This window comes from Camponotus floridanus, unplaced genomic scaffold, assembly GCF_003227725.1.
Source record: "Camponotus floridanus strain SB8 unplaced genomic scaffold, Cflo_v7.5 scaffold156, whole genome shotgun sequence".
Lineage (NCBI taxonomy): Eukaryota > Metazoa > Arthropoda > Insecta > Hymenoptera > Formicidae > Camponotus > Camponotus floridanus.
This window is the reverse complement of record NW_020229277.1, coordinates 312529-332012: the sequence shown is the minus strand read 5'-3', so window position 1 is coordinate 332012 and position 19484 is coordinate 312529. Positions and strand designations below refer to the sequence as shown.

The window sequence follows — 19484 nt, the reverse complement described above, 5'->3', positions numbered from 1 at the left end:
CGTTAAAAAAAACGGAGAAAAAATGAAATAAAGGATAATGAAAGTGAACTTTACCTTTGACTTCGATGTGAATGGTTTGCGAATCGGAGCCACCTTGCTTGTTCTTCGCAGTGCACGTGTATGAACCGCGATCGGTACTGCTGTCAACCCGGTGCAGCACCAATGTGCCGTTCGCTGACACATCCTGACGACGACTGGTTGGCAGTATTTGACCATCTGCGAAAGGAAAGCATTTTATGTATAACAATTCCATTAGAATAAAAAAAAGGGAAAGGGCGCATATTTATGAGAAAGTTGAATTCGTATAATAATTTGTAAATTAATATTGCATTTTTTAAATAAATAATATCTAATAAATATAAAATAATAAAATAAAATAAATAATAAAATAAAAAATAATATAAAATAAATAATACGTTGAATTACTATTTTGTACATTCTAATTGGCCAGATTTCTATTCTTTTATCATCAAGTATAATCACGAAATATTCTCCTTCATCGGCACGAGTTCGAGCTTTAATCGAAAGTGGAAAATCGCGGTTCACGAAGGTGCAATATTTGAGTTTAAATTATGCACTTGCTCGTCACGCAATCCGCGCGACCGTAGCATTGTGGAAATGCGGTTTTCCACTGAGTTCGCACCGCGTTGGCGACGTTACGGCGATGCAGTCGAGTGTTCAATATGCTTTCATAGCAAAGGAGCGACCGACTTTGAAATTGTTATCGAACTCAAGTCACTTTAGTAAATGCGATATATATTTCACGAGAGAAAGTAGCTAAACATACGAATAGTATTATGCAATGTTTTGCAACGTATGTGTGCAATCATATTTAAATATAATATAGAAGGCGCAATAAGCTGTACGAACAAATATATGAAATATAAAATCATACTCGTTATGGAAATATCAAATGTGTTTTTGTAGAATACAAGGTTTTTTTCACAGGACATTTATCGTATAACACATGTCCACACACACGGGACATTTGCAAGACAAAAATAATATGCGATAAAAAAATTAAATGCGCGCATTACACTCACGTGAACATAAAATAAAGCGTTAATTATAAAAACAAAAGGACAATCTTTAAAACATGGATAAACCCTTTCGCCGGATATCTTCCGCAGATCCTTAAAAAGCACCGCGCTTATAACGCTTAATGGACCAAATGGCCGTGGATGGTCGCTCGCGGTCGTCGTCGCGACGTCGAGGAAAGTTGGGGTGGAAAGTTGGCGCAACGATCGTTTGAAACTTTCTCGAAGTCGAGTTCATCACGACGAGAAGGAGCGCCCGAAGTTCGTCGCTTCGGGACGACTCGCGACCTCGATCGAAATAAAAAGGTTTTCCACCCTTTTCTCGGGATTACACGCCAACCCGAGGGACGCGGAAAGGGCTCCTTCCTAAAGATCTCCCGAAGGCAGACGAAGGAAATTTTCCCGACGAAGTGCGACCTTCCCGCTGGAGTCGAAGACGCTGCCGTTAACTTCTTTACGCATCCTTTGCAGCATCTCGAATATTTTAATCTCCGCGAGCGTTTAATTCCATCATCCAGTCAGAGCAAATAAAAGACGCGCCGCGTAAAGATCGGAAGACTTTATTAAAGCGAAAAGAGCGAAAAAGCGGTTTTGTTCGCAGCTCACTCGATCAAGTCTGCCTAAAATATTTGTGCAACTTCTAAATGCGAGAAGCAAATCAATAATCGAGGAATCAATCACCGGTTATTTTAGAAAATAGTGCTGTATATGTATTTTAAGATTTTGCGATCGTTTAGGCTGATTGCAAAATATGGCTAGAAAATGTAAATAGAAAAAGAAACCTAATGCTTTATTTTTTACAAAACACGATTTTTTTTTGTAAAAAAGCAACTTCATTTTTTTTTTCAAAATTTTATTGTTTTTTTTTCAAATATTCAATATTTTTATATTTCAAATACTTTTATATTTTTTATTATTACAAGTTAATTTTTCATTTCTGATTTTTAAATGATAGATTTGAAATACTATTACTTTCAATATAAATTACATCCTAATAGCTATATAGTTATGTAATTACTATTTTTAATTAGATATACGCTCCAAACATAAATCAAAATTAAACTTGAATTTTTTATTAAAAATACAAAAATGCAGTTTGTAATTTTCAAAAATATACTTCAGTTATTATTTTAATATAATAAAAAAACTAAAACTCTATAGTTATAATTAATCTTTTGTTAAATAATTTTAATGGATTAATAATATTTTTGTGATTAAAATATCAAACATGACATAATTCGGATAATTTTAATTAGATGTACAATAAAAATTTAATGTATACATTTAACTGAAAATCATGTCGTGTTTGATGTGATTTGTGATAAAAGTGTCATTAATTCATTAAAATTACTTTCGAAAGTAGATAAATTTGAAATATAAGGACTTGGGAGTTTTTTAATTATAACAAGAAATTTTCCTCATTATTTTAATTTTAATTTTAAAAAAATAATTTTAAAATTAAAATTAAAATAATGAGGAAAATCAAATTTATTTTTTCTACATTTATTTCTTGTTAGAAAAGAGAAACGGACTTTTTACATCTCTAGATATGACACTGTGACTTTTGTCGAATCGCATCACAATACTTTACAGGAAATATAATATAAATATGACACATGAAATATACAAGTGTACGTGTCTCTTTCTCTCTACTACGTTATTGGAATAAAAGATTTTCCACTTGACGTTGAAAGACGATTTTTAATATCGAAAGAATAACTGAATAATTCAATTTCGTGATAGACGCGAAAGTTTGCAGAAACCCCAAGATTCCGAAGTATCGGGAGCTAAAGGTACGTAATAAAATAGTAAAGCAAAGATCTTGTCAATGAAAGAATCGTATTGCGAAAAATCTCATCTTCTTCGATCTATACCAGGGGTTTTCAATCCGCGGCTCACTTCTTCTTTTATTAAAAATGTATGAAAATATACCTTTGCAATATTATCATCTCTTTCATTCTTTCTACCACTTGAACAGGTTAAACGAATTGAAATTATATTCGCCAATATTTTACATTATTCTCTTCGTATGTGATATAATTTCATTATATTTAATAATAAGATAAAGATTACAACGGCACCCCCACTCATTCGATTAGCATACACTTATTAAAAAAAATAAAAGAAAAAATTAAAAAAAAAATATTGATCGTTTGGAAAATTATGATTGATGACGAACCTTTTTCCCAGGTGATACTGGCGATCGGGAAACCCGCGACGGGACACTTGATGACAGTCGTCTCGCCGGCCACGGCAGCATAGTTGCCCATGGGTCGCACATGAGGCAGTCCGTAAATATTGAGCCGGGCCGCGTGATGCACCTTCGCGACGCGGTTCACCGCCGAGCACCTGTACTCACCACCGTCCTCCACCCGCACCGCGCTTATGTTCACATGGGATATCACGTCGCCGTGTACCGTCACGTACTGGCCTATCATGAATCTGCAAGCAAATCACCGCTGTTTTACTAATCTACCTACCGTATCTGCCGGCTATGCACGGCGATCTTCCGTCGACCGGGAGAATTATCGAAAATTTTTTGCTGAACCAACGGGAAGCGTAAATCAATATTGCCGACGGTTCGTCGAGAGAATCTTTTATCGTTCATCAACGTTAGGTGTGTGCGAGTAACTTGAAGCGATAAATTTTCGCAAAATCATTCGTCTCGAAATAGAGATGTCATATATCCGAAAAAATACATGTTGGCATCTTTTTCAGAACAAAAATAATCTTGCACATTTATCTATTATACATATATCTATCTATCGATAAATAAAATATTATGGATCAAACTTAATTAATAATCAAACTTAACTAATATAACTTAAATTAATATTTCAAATTTTTACACGCGTGACACATGGTTTAACTTAAGATTCTATCTCTCACATTAGTCAGTCTCAATTCTAGCAAGGAGACTTTCATCTCCAGAAACATCCCCTTTTTCAACAAAATCATTCTTCTCGCGACTCGCTTGCGGCGATAATCATTGGGCCCGCGGGATTATCGACCGTCTGCTCGACTTTATGCGAACGCCCGTTAAATCCATCGCTCTTCGGAATTTGGTCGGCTTTTAAAAACGTCCAGACTGAACAGCGTGATTGGTAATTTTCCTCTCAATTGGTTCAGAGAATCGAAGCCCGCGGGGTTCTATCGAGGCACTCCCACGAGATCCGTCAGATGGAAATCCCGCTTCCAAACCGAGTTCCCACGACGATCTCCCGTGTAATACCCTAAGGTTAATAACCGCGAATAATCCGCGTACATCATTCGTCGATTTTTGGTGCCATAATCGTTCCGTTTGGCGAAAGAATGAGAGAGGGAAAAACGGTTACAGAATAAATCGGGGATTCTGCATCACACCCGTTTTATCAATCGCTCGAAGAGACGAAGGCTCCTGCGAGGCAAACTAGTCGTCCTACCTATCGTTTTGTGGAAGGGGAAACCCATCCAGTGTCCAGGAGAAATGCGGCGTAGGGTTGCCCATCGCGATACACTTGAGCGACACCGAGGGACCCGGTTGCATCGTTTGCTCGATGAACTTGTATAGAAGTTGAGGTGCTGCATCTAGACGATGATAGAAATTCAGAGTTATTAAAGAGATGCTTATTTATGAATTAAAATTATTTTGCATTTTTATTATTATTTTAAAGGGAAGACATATAAACAAAATCGTAAAACAAAAAGTATTTTACGTACAAAAAGTATTTTACATAAAAGTGCTTCAAGAAATATATTTTTATAATTATAATTTTCAATTTAATAACTTTAAATTATATATCAACTTTATAATTATAATTATAATTATCAAAAATTAAAAATCATATGATTAAATTCAAAATTTAATTTTGCTTTAATTGAGTTACTTAGATTCGTGATTATTGTCGTAATATATATTATTTTAATTATACAAGGTGTTGGACAATAAAGGCTTGTAGGAAACATAGTAATCATTAAGTCGAAACATAGATGGAAAAATCTATTCTGTCACAATTGAATGATTTTTTATTTTGATATAAAGTTAGTGATCTAGTTGCTTTTATTTATCGCATGTAATGTGAAAATAAATTTTTTTTACTTCTTCTTTTATTCTCATGTTTATTAAGCAAACTATAAAAAATGTTTTAAGTATCTTTTTTCCATTTGTACACATGCTTTATTATACATCTATATATCCGTATCACGAATTGCAAACTCTTTCAAAAATTCCATCAGAATTTCTCTTCATTTTAACAGGTATATTTTGTATTCCCTGATATAAAACGTGTGTATAAATAAAAGGAGGACATCTTTTATAAATATCGAAATAAAGATATATAAGTTAACGCTTTGTTTCTTCACATCATATGTGATATAAAATAGAAACAAATAAATAATTTGCTTTAGACCCGAAAAATGCTTTTAATTTTTTGCCAAAATTAATTTTTCTATCTAATTTGTTTACTAAATTTTTTTATTAAATTTTATTCTTAGTAAATATTATTTATTCTGTAAATCTTGAATCATTCTTTTCAACATTTTTTATATTTGACGTGATATATTTCGAATGTTACATTTATTAAATTAATTTGCAAATATAATAATTAAAACTTTCTATAATAATATTAACAATTTTATTATATTTTCATGGATACTCTATTTTAAAACTGTTAGTATTTAATAATTACATCTGATTGTATTGATTTATACATATGTATCAATAATAAAATCTTTGAGGATATCTCGTTTTAAAGTTATTGACATTTAATAATTACATCTGATTGTATAGATTTTTATAAATATTAATAAAATTTTTGAGAGATATCCGTCAAAAATCTATAACAGTAATCAAAGAGAGATTGCAATTTTATGTAAAAAATGTTTATTTACGTTACACTGAATAACATTACCACACGCGAATCGCATTGGCACGCGATTTGGTGCAACTGCAGGAATTTCGAAATTGCGGCATGCTTGGTGTAGTTCAATCTAAATCCACCCTGTATATAACTTGCGCAACAGTGGGAATATTCACAGGAAATCTCCGTGCGATAGTCGGGATTTTCCTCAAATTGTGCCGTCAAAGAGAGAGAGAGAGAAAGAGAGAGAGGAACAGAGGGAGGAAGAATTTCTCAGACTGTTACTTGCGCACAAACAAGCTTGTGTTTCTAAACAACCGCAATACTGGGGCACGAGGTAGCATAAAAAAATGTGCAAATGTAAGCAAGCGTAATAACAATAATTTTAAAAATTAAATTCCACAATAATGACACTATTATAATCAATTTCATCTGAAAATTTCATTTCACCGAAGATCTCTTCCTCGCATTGCGGACTCAAACGTCGGATGAAATCACGACTTTAAAGATCGCTCTTTATTAGCCGAGATTCCGAGCAATTTTCAGACTATTTCATTAACGTAGCTCCTGTTCGAGCTGAATCTCTGCCGGAATGTTGACGTACGTGTCGTCGAGCGCGTACCTGAAATCAGGTGCATCGCGACGCGGATGCGCTTCGAAGGGTTCGCCTGGCCGCCTGCGGCGGGCATCGTCGTCGAAATGGCCCTGGGTCGCAAGACGAGAGCAGGAGGACGAGGGGGAGAAGGGCAGAGGGTATTATGCACGCAACATTTACATGACAAGCCCCGCGGTGCGCGCAGGCGGAACTATCGATCTGCGGTTTGACGCCTGAACTCGAGTGCCGCCCGGTGAATTAACCCCAAATTATAGAGCCGACAATAAACCGGTAGGGGTGGCGGAGAGCGAGGGACGGGGGAGAAACGGCGGGGCGGGGGCGGCTGGATGGGGGCAACGTGGCCGGGGTAGTTTGGTTGATTCGAGCCGCGGCTGTTTGCTTTACGGCGTAAATCAGAATGCGCCATTGCACGCGTGCCACGCCCCGGGTTTCGCGGGGGGTTCTCGCGTCCTCGCATTATCTCGTAGTGCGCGCGCGAACACCGACATCATTGTGTTGCAAGCGAGCGTCGTCAGCGCGGACCGACCGACTGCGCTTTCGTCGACGCGGCCGTTTCCGGTTTTCCCGATGGATGGAAATTCGCGGGTTGGGAATTGCTCAAGTGCCATGTCGAGTGATGCATTTCCGAAGAGCAGAATTGATTCTTGCGCGCGAAGTAACGTACGGAGGGTGATTGACTTCGAAAGAGATGTAAACTTGTGAAAGGAAGTGAAATTGTACGATTTTCCGATGTGAGCTGCCTTTCCTCTTTCAATTTCATCAAGCAGGGCACAAAATGTGCGTGTCGACTCTTGAACGTATCGGTGGCTTCAGCTAATAAAACGTCAAGTACATAATTTATACGCGTGTAACTAGCGATTCCAGAGGCTTTTAGTTACATTAAATAAAGAGACGCGCTCTGCTTTAGGGGAAAGCTTATTTTTGCTCGTGCTTATATAAAATCGAAAGCTATTAGAGAGAGGAGGACCGGAGCATTTTTTAATAAAAGTTAATCGACTCCGAACGAGTCTGAAAAATATTGAGATTGATCTTGTTCCGGAAGAAGAGACATCATTTCCGGCACTTTTCATTTTTCTCGGCTCGTCATCGAATCACACGCTTCTCGTCCATCGATACGCAAACGTTTCCATTAGTTTTGGCGGATCGTGTCGTGTGTATCGCATTCGTGCGCGCGGTGGATCGGTATATAATCCCTGACAGATTTGTAGCAACGACTAGGCAACGCGATCCCGCATCGTCATCCGCGTCCGCACAATCGCTTCGCGCCAGGCTATTACACATCGAGCTTTGTGTCATTAATGCATGCAAACACTGAACGTTGCTCGCGATCCATCGCGACTCCTCGTTATTTATCCCGACCGGGCTGCCGATTCGACGATGCGTCGTCAACAAAGTGGAAGTTTGCCAGAATCAGGACCGGAAAATTATTTGACGCTCCAGTATTTAATATCGGGTTATATTGCTGGCGCGTAAAGGGCATCGCAAATATTGCTAAAAAAAAAATTATCGACGTACAGACGATGATAAATAGATTGAATTAGATTTTTGTGAAAATTAATTAAAACATTCACAAATTCAGAAAGGTGTGACTTTTGTCTAAAATTTGTTACTTTTGTCAAATAAATTGCTAATGAAACATTAATGCTATAGGAAAAGAAAACATCAATTTTAAGTCTCATTATTTCAATCTATATTTCTGTGATAATCGAACAATCATTTCATTTGACATATTTATATCCGATACTTGGAATTTAAATATCGATTATTTTACGCGCTATCATAAATAAATATAGATTCGAGGATCAACTATAATGAGAGTATTCCGTACGCATATAACACTCTGTTACTCTAATCTAATATGACACAGCGAATCATTAATCCGGGATTAGTTAACCCCCGACCATCCGAGCGCAACTTAGCCCGAGACCCTATTACATCAATGTCGATTAGTAGCAACCGCGATTTAAAGCTGTCCTCTCCGTCTGCATTGTGCCCGTGATCCCGCCCCCCCGAAAGAGACAGAAAATCGTTAAGTGAATTTTATTAATTAACCCAGATTATCGAATGTGAATATGACAGTAACAATATCTCGGAGCAACGATAAGATTCTCCATTATTATTATTTCGTTCTTATTTTAAGAGGCACTGAAAACACTTCGCATAATATTTCCGATTTTCTTCAGGTTGATCCTCGCGATTTTAGCTTTAATCGAGTGTTGCGGCGGTAGCCTTCGATTAAGGCGCATAAAGCGGATGCGAAAGATGATAAAGAGGACAGGAGAGATGCTCGATTCGATATATTAGTCGATACAAAATTACAGTAAAGCGTTTTAGTACGATGTCATCTTCAATCTACCGTTTTATAGAGGACGAAAATAATCTTTTCGTTTTCTAGAATTTCTTGTAAGAATAGAAACACGAAGTTGTAATATATTTTGAGACTGTAAAACATCTTCTCAGTCTTTTTCTTTTGCTTCGGAACAATTTTACGCAATTTTATATTTATATTTCAAATATTTAAAATTAAATATATAATGATTTTTTCGTGTATTTATAATTCAAATATTTAAAATTAAATATATAATGATTTTTTCGTTTTAATGATTTCTTGTAAGAATAGAACACGAAGTTGTAATATATTTTGAGACTGTGAAACATCTTCTTAGTCTTTTTCTTTTGCTTCCTAACAATTTTACGCGATTTTATATTTATATTTCAAATATTTAAAATTAAATATATAATGATTTTTTCGTTCTAGAATTTCTTGTAAGAATAGAAACACGAAGTTGTAATACATTTTGAGACTGTGAAACGTCTTCTCATCTTTTGCTTCGTAACAATTTTACGCGATTTTATATTTATATTTCAAATATTTAAAATTAAATATATAATGATTTTATATTTATAAAACACAAAATATTTGTATATAAAGATATTTAAGAAATATAAAGAATTTTTGTAAAAATTCTTATTGTGTGTTCTTGAGTAAACAGTTTTCTTTCTCAAAGAGATTCAATTGTGGATCTTCTAAATCTCATTACACGGAGCAAGCAATCTCTCTCTTTCTCTCTTTCGATCTAGTAATGCATAAAGGACAATAATAAAACTACGATAATAGCGCAGCATTCGATTTACGTAAATGAGTATAAGCGCGCGTTATTTCGTCTTTCTTACAACATCGGCAGTCGAGAGTTACAATCGCAGAGTGGGAAGAACTTTGCTTTTAGCGGCGATGCTGATTCAGTTACGTTCTCATTTGGCTCGCTCTCAAAAGTACCTATTTCATCGCGTAGATCAGCAGTTTTCCCCGCGCGTTTCATCGTGCGAATCCTTTGTGCAAAAATACCATCGGCGACAAATCCCTCCTCCCCTCTCTCTCTCTCTCTCGTGTAACATATATATATATATATATATATATATATATATATATATGTATGTATTTTTTCTATCCCCCTCGTTCCTTCGTCGCGTGATTTATGATCGTTATGGAACCTCGCCTCTTTGATTCTCCTCTTTTGTTACATAAGAGGCTTATCCGGGCCGTCCAATTATTTCGCATTTCACATCGCGACGACGACAATGACACCGACGACGACGACGAGGACGACGAGGACGCACGCGGCACTGGAAATCGCATTAAAACGAACTCGTAAATTACTCATTAGAGTATCTCTCACGCGCGCGACAACGATTTCCGCATCAGACGAATCGAGTAAATGTATCGCGATATATCTGCACGTTTACGCGAACATCGAGAGGTAAGAATGTCATCGCGAAATTCACGATTCATAAGTGTATAATTGCGAGTTTATATGTATTTTGCACTTGGAACAATTTATTTTTGCTCATTTTTTGCGAGAACAAGGAAATGCTGCATGTGTGTATGTGTGTGCGTATGTGTTAACTGCTGCTGCTCCTGCTGGCGATTTAAAGCGCGATCTCCGTTTCATCGTTCCACTTTCCGACCTGCTGCCAGCAGCTTTTTCCATTGGGATATCGTTTAATTGCGATAAAAACAATCAGTGGAATATTTTTATATATGTTCCATTTACACGAAAAAGTAAAATATTCCAGGAATTTTGTTTGCGAATTTCATACGCGATGATCCGATTCATCAAATGCAGTTACAAACGAGAGCTTTAATTTTGATGAATTAACTTTATCGAACATACTTATTGTTTAAACAAGTCGTCACGAAAACAGAATATCGATAAATAATATTTCCTCAAAATTTGACGATTACTCGAGATATTTGCTTAAAATAAAAAAGCTTACAATCTATTAAAAAGATTTTAATTTTTTCCAATCTTAGGAACCCATATAAATGAAAAATTTCGAGCGAACTGATAAAGACTTAAAAATTTCTAAGGTTTATATTTCGAGCGTAACTTTTTCAAAGTCCATTTATATAAATTATTAAATTTTATGCTCGCCGTAAATTCTTCGAATAACCGCGACTAATATTCTATACCGAGTCTCACCCTATTTATAATCCTTTTAATTCAAACGGCACGGAGACGGCGAAAACTAATGCGAAGGTCCGAAGGTTCGCATCCGTCCTCGCTCGCCTCGTGTGCACAGGCATCTTAAGACGGTCGAGAAAGCGACAGCGGTCGTTTAAGGTAATGGATTATGTCGCACGAAAACACCGCCATCGTCTCTGCCAACGCCGTTTTAAAGACGATGAAGAGTACGTGTGGAAGAACGACGACGAAGACGACGAAGACGACGACGTCGGAATATTCGTCCACGTTGCCACGTTCGTCTTCGCCCGCGATTCTCGCGCGGTCTTCGCTCCCTTTCTCCCTCTCATGCTCTCCTTCCATTCTCTCTCCGGTCGACCGACCTCTCCCCCTCTTCCCCCCTCTCCTTTGACTAAGACAAATGGCACGTATTTATTTCACGGCACGCCGGCTAGTGGATTTCCCCTTTCTCCATTATGCATCGCCCTCGTTAAGCATTTTCCCCGCTTTTTCTTCCCCTTTCATCCCCCTTTTTTATCTCGGAGCCCGCACATTTCACCCCGTCAACCTCTCAGCGGTCGGGCTATTCCTCTAACTTGCGCCCTTATTTTCCACGGTCGATCCGTATGCGAATGTACGGGCATGTCGCTTACGAGAACAGCCAAGTTCGGAACAATCGACTTGCAGCGATGAAGGAATTCGATTGCATCTATTGAACGAGAGCTTGGTCCAAGAAGGTACGAGAGGTAAGAGAAAGGGTCTGATATACGTTCGCGAGAATTCCCGCCTCCGAACACTTCTCTAGATACGGGAACTTTTGACTCTCGAACGGCAAATTTGAATTTAATCCATGACTCAGGATAAATAATACTTTCTTCACAAAAACTAACTTTACAGTTGATGCAAGAAATAAAGAAAATATTATACAATATTTTTGACAGTTTCTTCTTTTTAAATACATTTTTTAAATTGTTAACATCATATGTGTGCTTGTATGATAATAGCAGAAATAAAATCATAAAATAAATGAATTTATTTTATTCATTTTTCTCCTATCCCCATAAAAATTCATTCACTTTATAACTGTATTCTTGCAAATATTGGCAAATATCAATTTTTGTTACAGATAGAGAAATATTTTCGAAAAATTTATCCTTCAGTTGTCTCTGTATTCTGATACAAATTGATTGCTATCGCCATTTCATGTTTCTCATCGTGCTAGTACGTAATTGAATAGTAAAAGCTCAACGTACCGTGCTGATGAAGAAGGTCATCCTTAATTAAAAATACGTCGTCGTTTAGTAACTTAATAAGGGGGTTTCCGGGCAATGAGTCGGTATATTTAGTGGACTTATACGTTAAAGCGATCGATAAAAACTGCGAAAAATCGCAAAAAGAGGGAAAGAAGAGACAAAACTTTGGCAATAGAGTCTCCTACCAGTTAATGGTGTACCGTTAATAGTCTTAATTTAGCCTTATTATTTTCTGGAGGAAACTTTCATAAAACTTTGCCAAAGTTGCGCGGATGCTCGCCCGAGCTCGTGCTTAACCATCGAGTTTCGTATATGGTACTTTAAACACACCCATTATATTACTGCAAATATATCTCGAGCATCTCTCAGCTTTTATGTTTCAGGCAGAAAGCAGAAATTAAAAGAAAAATTTGAAAAAAAAATTGCAGGTAGTAATTTGCACTCGCGTGTATGTCTTACATATATGTCGCACAATTATATATAATTATAAATAAAATTAATTTATACTTTAGTACGCTTCATAAAAGCATTTAAGAAATTAATTTAATTTAATAAGAAAATACAATATTTTTAAAAATTTATTACATTTTCTCTTTCAATTTTTTAATACTGGAATTTACCATTTAGTATTTATTAACGGAATCTATACTTTTTAAAGTTTCATGACTGAAAAATGATTAATGATTTTTAGATTAGCGACTTGTTTCATGAGAATAAAATATCGCATTCGAATAAAATTATTCTAATTTAAAGAGAATCTTTCTTCATAAATTTAATATACTTTAGCTCTTAATTTTTTAACGTTGATTTAATTTATTAAGCGCGATTCATACTCTTTAAAATTTCATGATTAATTGAAACTGTCAATTATCCAAATGTTAATAATTAATAGTTTATATGTTAATAATTAATAGTTTTTACGTTAGACTATTTTTACAAGAATAAGAGACCCTATTCGCACAAAAGAACGTGAAGAAAATATAAAAATCGAATAAGTTTACCTCCCAAACGTAATTCGGCCGTGGCTTGCACCATCTCGTAATCGTTTTTGGCGAAACACTGATACATCCCTTTGTCGTCCCGTACGATAGAAGATATGTGCAACGTCGAGCCATCGTTACCCGTAATTTTGCTTCTACCCGAAGATCCTTCGCGTATAGGAAGACCGTCCTTCGCCCATGAGATTACCGGATGTGGCTGACCAGTGACGGAACACTGAAAGTCCGCATCCTTCCCTAGATCCACAGTCACCTAATATTCACAAGAAATACGTTATATTATAGTATTGTATAACATATGATAAAATGTAATATGATATTTGCTAATATTTCTTGATAAAATACACGATATTGGAATAATATAATATTTACAATATAGAATTATATCGTTATACGTAATATATGTAATGTATGTACATATGTGTAGATTACATATGCATGTATAACATTATATATGAATTTCAATATTATCTCTCTTAAAATATATAAAATGGCATATAAAATTGCGATTTACAAAGAAATATTAAAATAGATTCCTTTAAAATATATATTGAAGTCGCTGGATATAATGACAGCATTTTTATTTATCTAAAGTGATCAAAATTTTCATTTTTCTGTCAAAATTAACAAAAAACCTTTTCAAAAAAATCTTTCCTAACAGTTAATATAATTAATAACTTATTGGTGGTAATTTTGTTTTAATTATTTAATTGTTAATATATCATAATAACTTATATAACTTTTAATATATCATAGATATTATATAACTATTAATATATCATAGAATTTATTCGATAAAAAAAAGATAACTACCTTTATTAACCTCTATCTGTCATATTAATTTTGTTTAATTTAGTATTTCTGAAATGTTTAATATTTTTAAATGTTTTTCAATACAAAAAAATTATAAAAATATATTCTATAATACATACACAAATAATACACAAATAATTGAATCTCTTTGAAATAAATTTTCATTATTTTTCCATTATTTTAAATATGCGAATAAAAATATTGTTATCATATTTAGAAATTAAAAAAACATACGTCGCTGACGATCGATTGTTTCACCGAAAAATTACATATATAATTTACATTTTTAAGGCAGAAATCGTCCATTATCAAACGTTCCATCGTTCCATTTAATTTCCAAAAATAACATTGCACATAATAATATATATAAAAAAATATATAAATATATATAAAAATATACATAAAAACACGACTTCAAGTTATATCCTTAATTCTGAAATAATAAAAAAAATTTTAACTATCAATTATTCAATCCAAATAATTGGAAGGTCGGAATATGATCTCCATACGTATTTCGTGTATCGCCAGCATTACATTGAAATGTAATGTTGTAAGCGCATCGAGAAGTCCGAGTACATAGTCGACGTATATTGAATTAGAAATTGGACGAACGCGTTCGTACAATTAACCCAAGTGACCCGATGGAATTTCCAATTCCGCATTCGGGAAGCTAATTTAATCATCCGCCCTTTGACCATCGCGTTTCTCTTTTGCAGAGTGTATCAATGTAATTGAGATGCTAATTAATGAAAAATCGGGCTGATTTAACAAGATGCTTAAGCGAAATAGATATTATAAATCCAAGAAACTAGTATAGTGTAATATATAAATTTCATACCCCATAAAAGTTAAATATCTATATTTGTATTTTATACCATAAAAATATATATTATTTATGTTCAATTATATTATATTTTCAATATAGTATATATAAAATATATAGTAGATTATAAAAAATACAAAAGTTCTTTTTATTTTTCACATTTTCATCATTGTATCTCTTATTTTTATACATATTATTATACATATTATCTGTTTTGAAAAATGTAACATATTTTTTAAAGATATTTCTGCTATCCAATGTTATATCTAAGCCATAGTAATTTCATTGGCAATCATACTTAATCGCTATAACCATCGTTCCCGGGGTCGATGTTAAGCGTTCTACGTTTAATTGAAGTCCTCGAGGGCAAGTAGATAAGACCGTATGTCTTCAGACAAGGATGCGCGCAGGAATTCGCGGAATAATATAGAGTGATCCATTAAATCGGTCTCCCGCGGAATTTCCATATCCATCTTGAGCCGCTTAACTTAGGTGATCGAACGTGGGAGGGAGCCTTTGATCCAGAGTAGAATCGGTCTTGTGCATTATTAAGGATGCTCGTTTACCTTGAAGGAGCGAGAGAGAGAGAGAAGGGAGAAAGAGAGAGAAACAGAGGGAAAGAGAGGAGAGGAATAGAAGACAAGTCGAGGAGGAGGAAGAGGAGCATGGACAGTGCATTTCGATTATGCGGCAGGCGCGCATACGTGTGCTCGAATGGGATGCAGCTGCATCCCATGCTGTTGCGAATTCCGCAACCACTTCGGCCAAGGATTCGCGAACGAGGAGCATTTCCAGCCGTTACTCGATCTCGATAAGCAAAAAGCGTCTTCGTGCCGCTAAAACAGACCGAGAACTGCGAACCGAGAAATGATCGTGTTTATCCCTCTTTGTATTCGCGTCGCACTTGCGTCGATCGAGAATGCTCAGGATAATACAAAGAAATCTCCCTCTTTCTTTCTCTTGAATTTCACGAGATTAAGCTTTGATAGAATTAGCTTCGCTATAGAGGATACGAACGCGCTCTTATCGCTATAATGCTTGCCCAGTGTTACGAGAATAAAATAGCAGTTCTTATAAAATAATAATTATTATAAATATAAAAAAAAATAATAATAATAAATATAAAATAATAAATATAAAATAATAATAATAATAATAATAAAAATAATAAATAAAAAAAATATATAAATGATTACCATAAATATTGTGTTAATTATTGTTTTTTATTATTCGCTCTATATTCTAATTTATTATATTTAGATATTAATATTATACAGATCTTTTCTTAACGATTTATATATATTTTCGAGATTTATAAACAATTTTGAATTAAAAGTAATAAACTTAAACGTACGCATTCTCGTATCGATTCGTCTGCTCTCTGTTCACCACAAACATAGCAATCACGACGGGGAGATTATTCTTATTCGTCGAATCCGACCCTGCAACCGTTAAATATCGTTAAGAGGATCACGCTTTACCGGTGCGACTGGCTTTGTTCCGCGATTCTAAGGGAAAAACTTTCCCTCGAATCGTCGCTGCGACTTTTAAATATCCTTTGATAAGACTCCCACCCTCGGTAAAACGCGCGAAAGGAGCTCTGGAAAAAAAAAGAAAAAAGTAAAATAAAACCGCGTGATAGTTCCTTTAAAGGTGCTCGAAGGGAGATTCATAAAACGAGCTAAGACGTCGGTTTTCTATCCTTCTCTCTCCTTCTCTGCACCAACTTCCTTTGTAGCCTGTCTTTGTGGCATAGCATGTAAGTATATTTACAACACGCGATGACAGCTTGTTTCAATGTAACAATAACGTATATATATATATATATACGCACATACATATGAAAGACGTACAATTTTCTTTGAAATACGCGATCATTATGCGTTTTTTTTTTTATTTTTTCAGGGAAACACAGGACAAATGAGGAAGACGCGAAGATTATTCGACTTGTTTCTTTTCTGATAATATTCCACAAAAATAAAGAAAGTGATGGTTTATTTATACCATAGAATAAAATCAAATTTGCAATCAGTTGAAATTTTATTTTGTCAAGTATTTTTATTAATTTCTAAAATATAAATTGAAAATCTGTCATCGAACTCTATTCGATAATTCTTAAATACTTTCATTCAAGATTGCAATTTACGTCGGGATGAAATTTCATTCAACGGAACGGATAAAAGTTTCTCCATGGTACGTTCAATTAATCATTTCTAGGAGAAATGTCGAAAGTCAGAAATAACTTGACAGTGCGTTTCGGGATTTGTCGAAAAGCTTACGATTATTAACTTTGTCGAAGCGTCAGAAGCCGCGCTGTGCGTGACAAAAAGCCGTGGTTTCCGCCAATAAAGCATGAAGAGAGCTTGACGCGCTAATGGAACGAAATTGCAGAGGCGAAAGGCAGTCGTTATATACGGAGTGTCCTACATTCATCGCGCCGTCTTTCATCTGCGAATTATTCGACCAATTCGCCGTCAACTTACTCCAAGCAACACCACACAATTACTTTTCAGATTTTCAGCGATTAAAAGACTATGGACTCTCAAGAATTAAATTTCAAAATGCAGAAGAAATTTAAATCTTTCGCTGCAGCTTATGATAATCTCGTGGGATGACGCAAGATAATTAGGTTCTGCGATGATCGATAAAATTTTGAAAAAATATCGATTGAAAAATTGATCCAAGAACCCTTATGATGTCTACCGAAAATGGCGTACCCTGTATATATGAGAGAATCCACCTATAAGCATTCCTCCGTTGATGATCGCGAAAGTTATACAGAAGGCTTCCGGCGAATGAATGGTATTTCACCGTTTCCAGCCCCTCTTGACTCCCCTCTTCTCGTCCAATACTCCTGTCGCTCTTCCACGATGGAAGCCCAGCAGCCCTCGTCACCACGGACCATTTACCAATACCCATTCGCCCTTCTTTTATATATATGACCGAGCTGTCCGCTCCAGATGGAAGAATACCGACTACTTTCTCGCGTTTTTCGTTGGACAGCGACACTTTACTGACATTTTCCACCCACTCTTCCCCTCTCTCCTTCTATCTTTCTCTTCCCTTTTCATATCAAAGCGACGATCGACCCAGAATGTAGTCGACTTTTCAAGATAGGGAGTAGGGTAGAGAGTACATCGGTTCGAGCGATTCGTCTCGGCGAATCGAGACAGGACTCGTGATCCATCAGCTGATAATTGACAGTGAAATAGTTTGCGCGCGCGTACAGCATTTATTACACACCGCTTCGATATCTCGACCCGTGTATTATCAACTATCTCGATCGTTCGTAATCCGTTTGCGAAACGATGCGTCTGTAGAAATTGTAAAATATCATTAAATTATATTATTTCGCCGGAGTAATTTTTCATGATGCAATGTACATCGTGTGGATCAAGATAAAGTGAAAATATATACAACTAGAGTAAAGAATTTCCTGGATATGAAACGTGAAACAGATACATAAGATCTCTAATATTTCTTCAAATATAAGGGAAACGCGAAAATATATAACAAGTTAAATTTTTTAAATATTTACTACTAATTTTTATGTAATAATTTATTATGTAATAAATAAATATAATAAAAATACTTATATATATATTAATACTTATATATACTTATATATATATATATATATATATATATATATATATATATAAATGTAAAAAGATAAAACAAAGATTTCAAGAAGTTAAATTACTATTAGCACAAATCCGTCTGTATAACAATTTTTACAAGTCGCGAGTAAAACAGCAGTTCCTTTGAGACACAAAATGACGGCCGTTCCCAAAAGTTGGCGACAGTTGTAAGGAACTCCCGGGCGAGAGAACGGGCGATTGCGAAACGACGGTAACGGAGTTAGACAATCTCCGGGCAAACGATAATTTGACCCGACGGAATAAGTGCCCGGGACAACTTCGAGATTCATCGCGCACACGAATGAACCCTCTCTATCTCTCTCTCTCTCTCTTTGCTATTTTACACGACATCACGGTCGAGCAGTCGGATTTCCGGGCTTCCTGACACCACCCCGTTGTTTACGATGTGCTTGCGCGATCCTCGATTATCTACGTCGCCGAGAATTAGTCGTTCGCCGCCGGTTCGAATTTATTCGAAGACGCTTCCTCGGAGGAAGCTCGCACGTCCCGACCCATGTTCATCGAGCTAAGAGAAGAGTTAGAGGGTTATGGAATCTCTCGATGGCTTAACAAAGTCACGAGGCAACGAACCGCTATCCCATATCGCGGAGCACAAGGGACGGAGATAGCTTATGGATCTTGAGCCAGCGACAGATTGTTTTGGCAGCAATGATACGGGACGAAGTCATTGCGACTGAATATTTGAAAGCTCTTCATCCAGACAGAACAGATACGCAAATCGTCTCGAAAAATTTCCAAATCTTACTTTTGTAGATTCGCGTCAACCGATTTGCAAGAAAAAAAAAGATTATTCCTTAACTAAAATATATTTATTATATTATAGTCATAAATAGATAATAAGATCTAATTATTTCAAATGCATTAGATATTACAATCAATTTGCAATAAAAAAAGATTTTTCCTTAGCTAAAATATATTTATTATAATCACAAATAGATAATAAGATCTAATTATTTCAAATATATTAGATATTACAATCGA

General features: G+C 35.5%; 1 protein-coding gene across 4 annotated transcripts in view; it reads right to left on the bottom strand.

Moving 5' to 3' along the window:
* The window catches only part of LOC105249744 (Down syndrome cell adhesion molecule-like protein Dscam2), a 161438-nt gene that overhangs the window by 27369 nt on the left and 114585 nt on the right, over positions 1 to 19484 (bottom strand). For all 4 annotated transcript variants that reach the window (XM_025406816.1, XM_025406817.1, XM_025406818.1 and 1 more), the window contains 4 exons: positions 13209 to 13458; positions 4460 to 4604; positions 3217 to 3479; positions 55 to 216 (listed from right to left, as the gene is read on the bottom strand). In XM_025406816.1, the coding sequence (XP_025262601.1) occupies positions 55 to 216; positions 3217 to 3479; positions 4460 to 4604; positions 13209 to 13458 (820 nt within the window). The remainder of the gene's footprint in view (positions 1 to 54; positions 217 to 3216; positions 3480 to 4459; positions 4605 to 13208; positions 13459 to 19484) is intronic.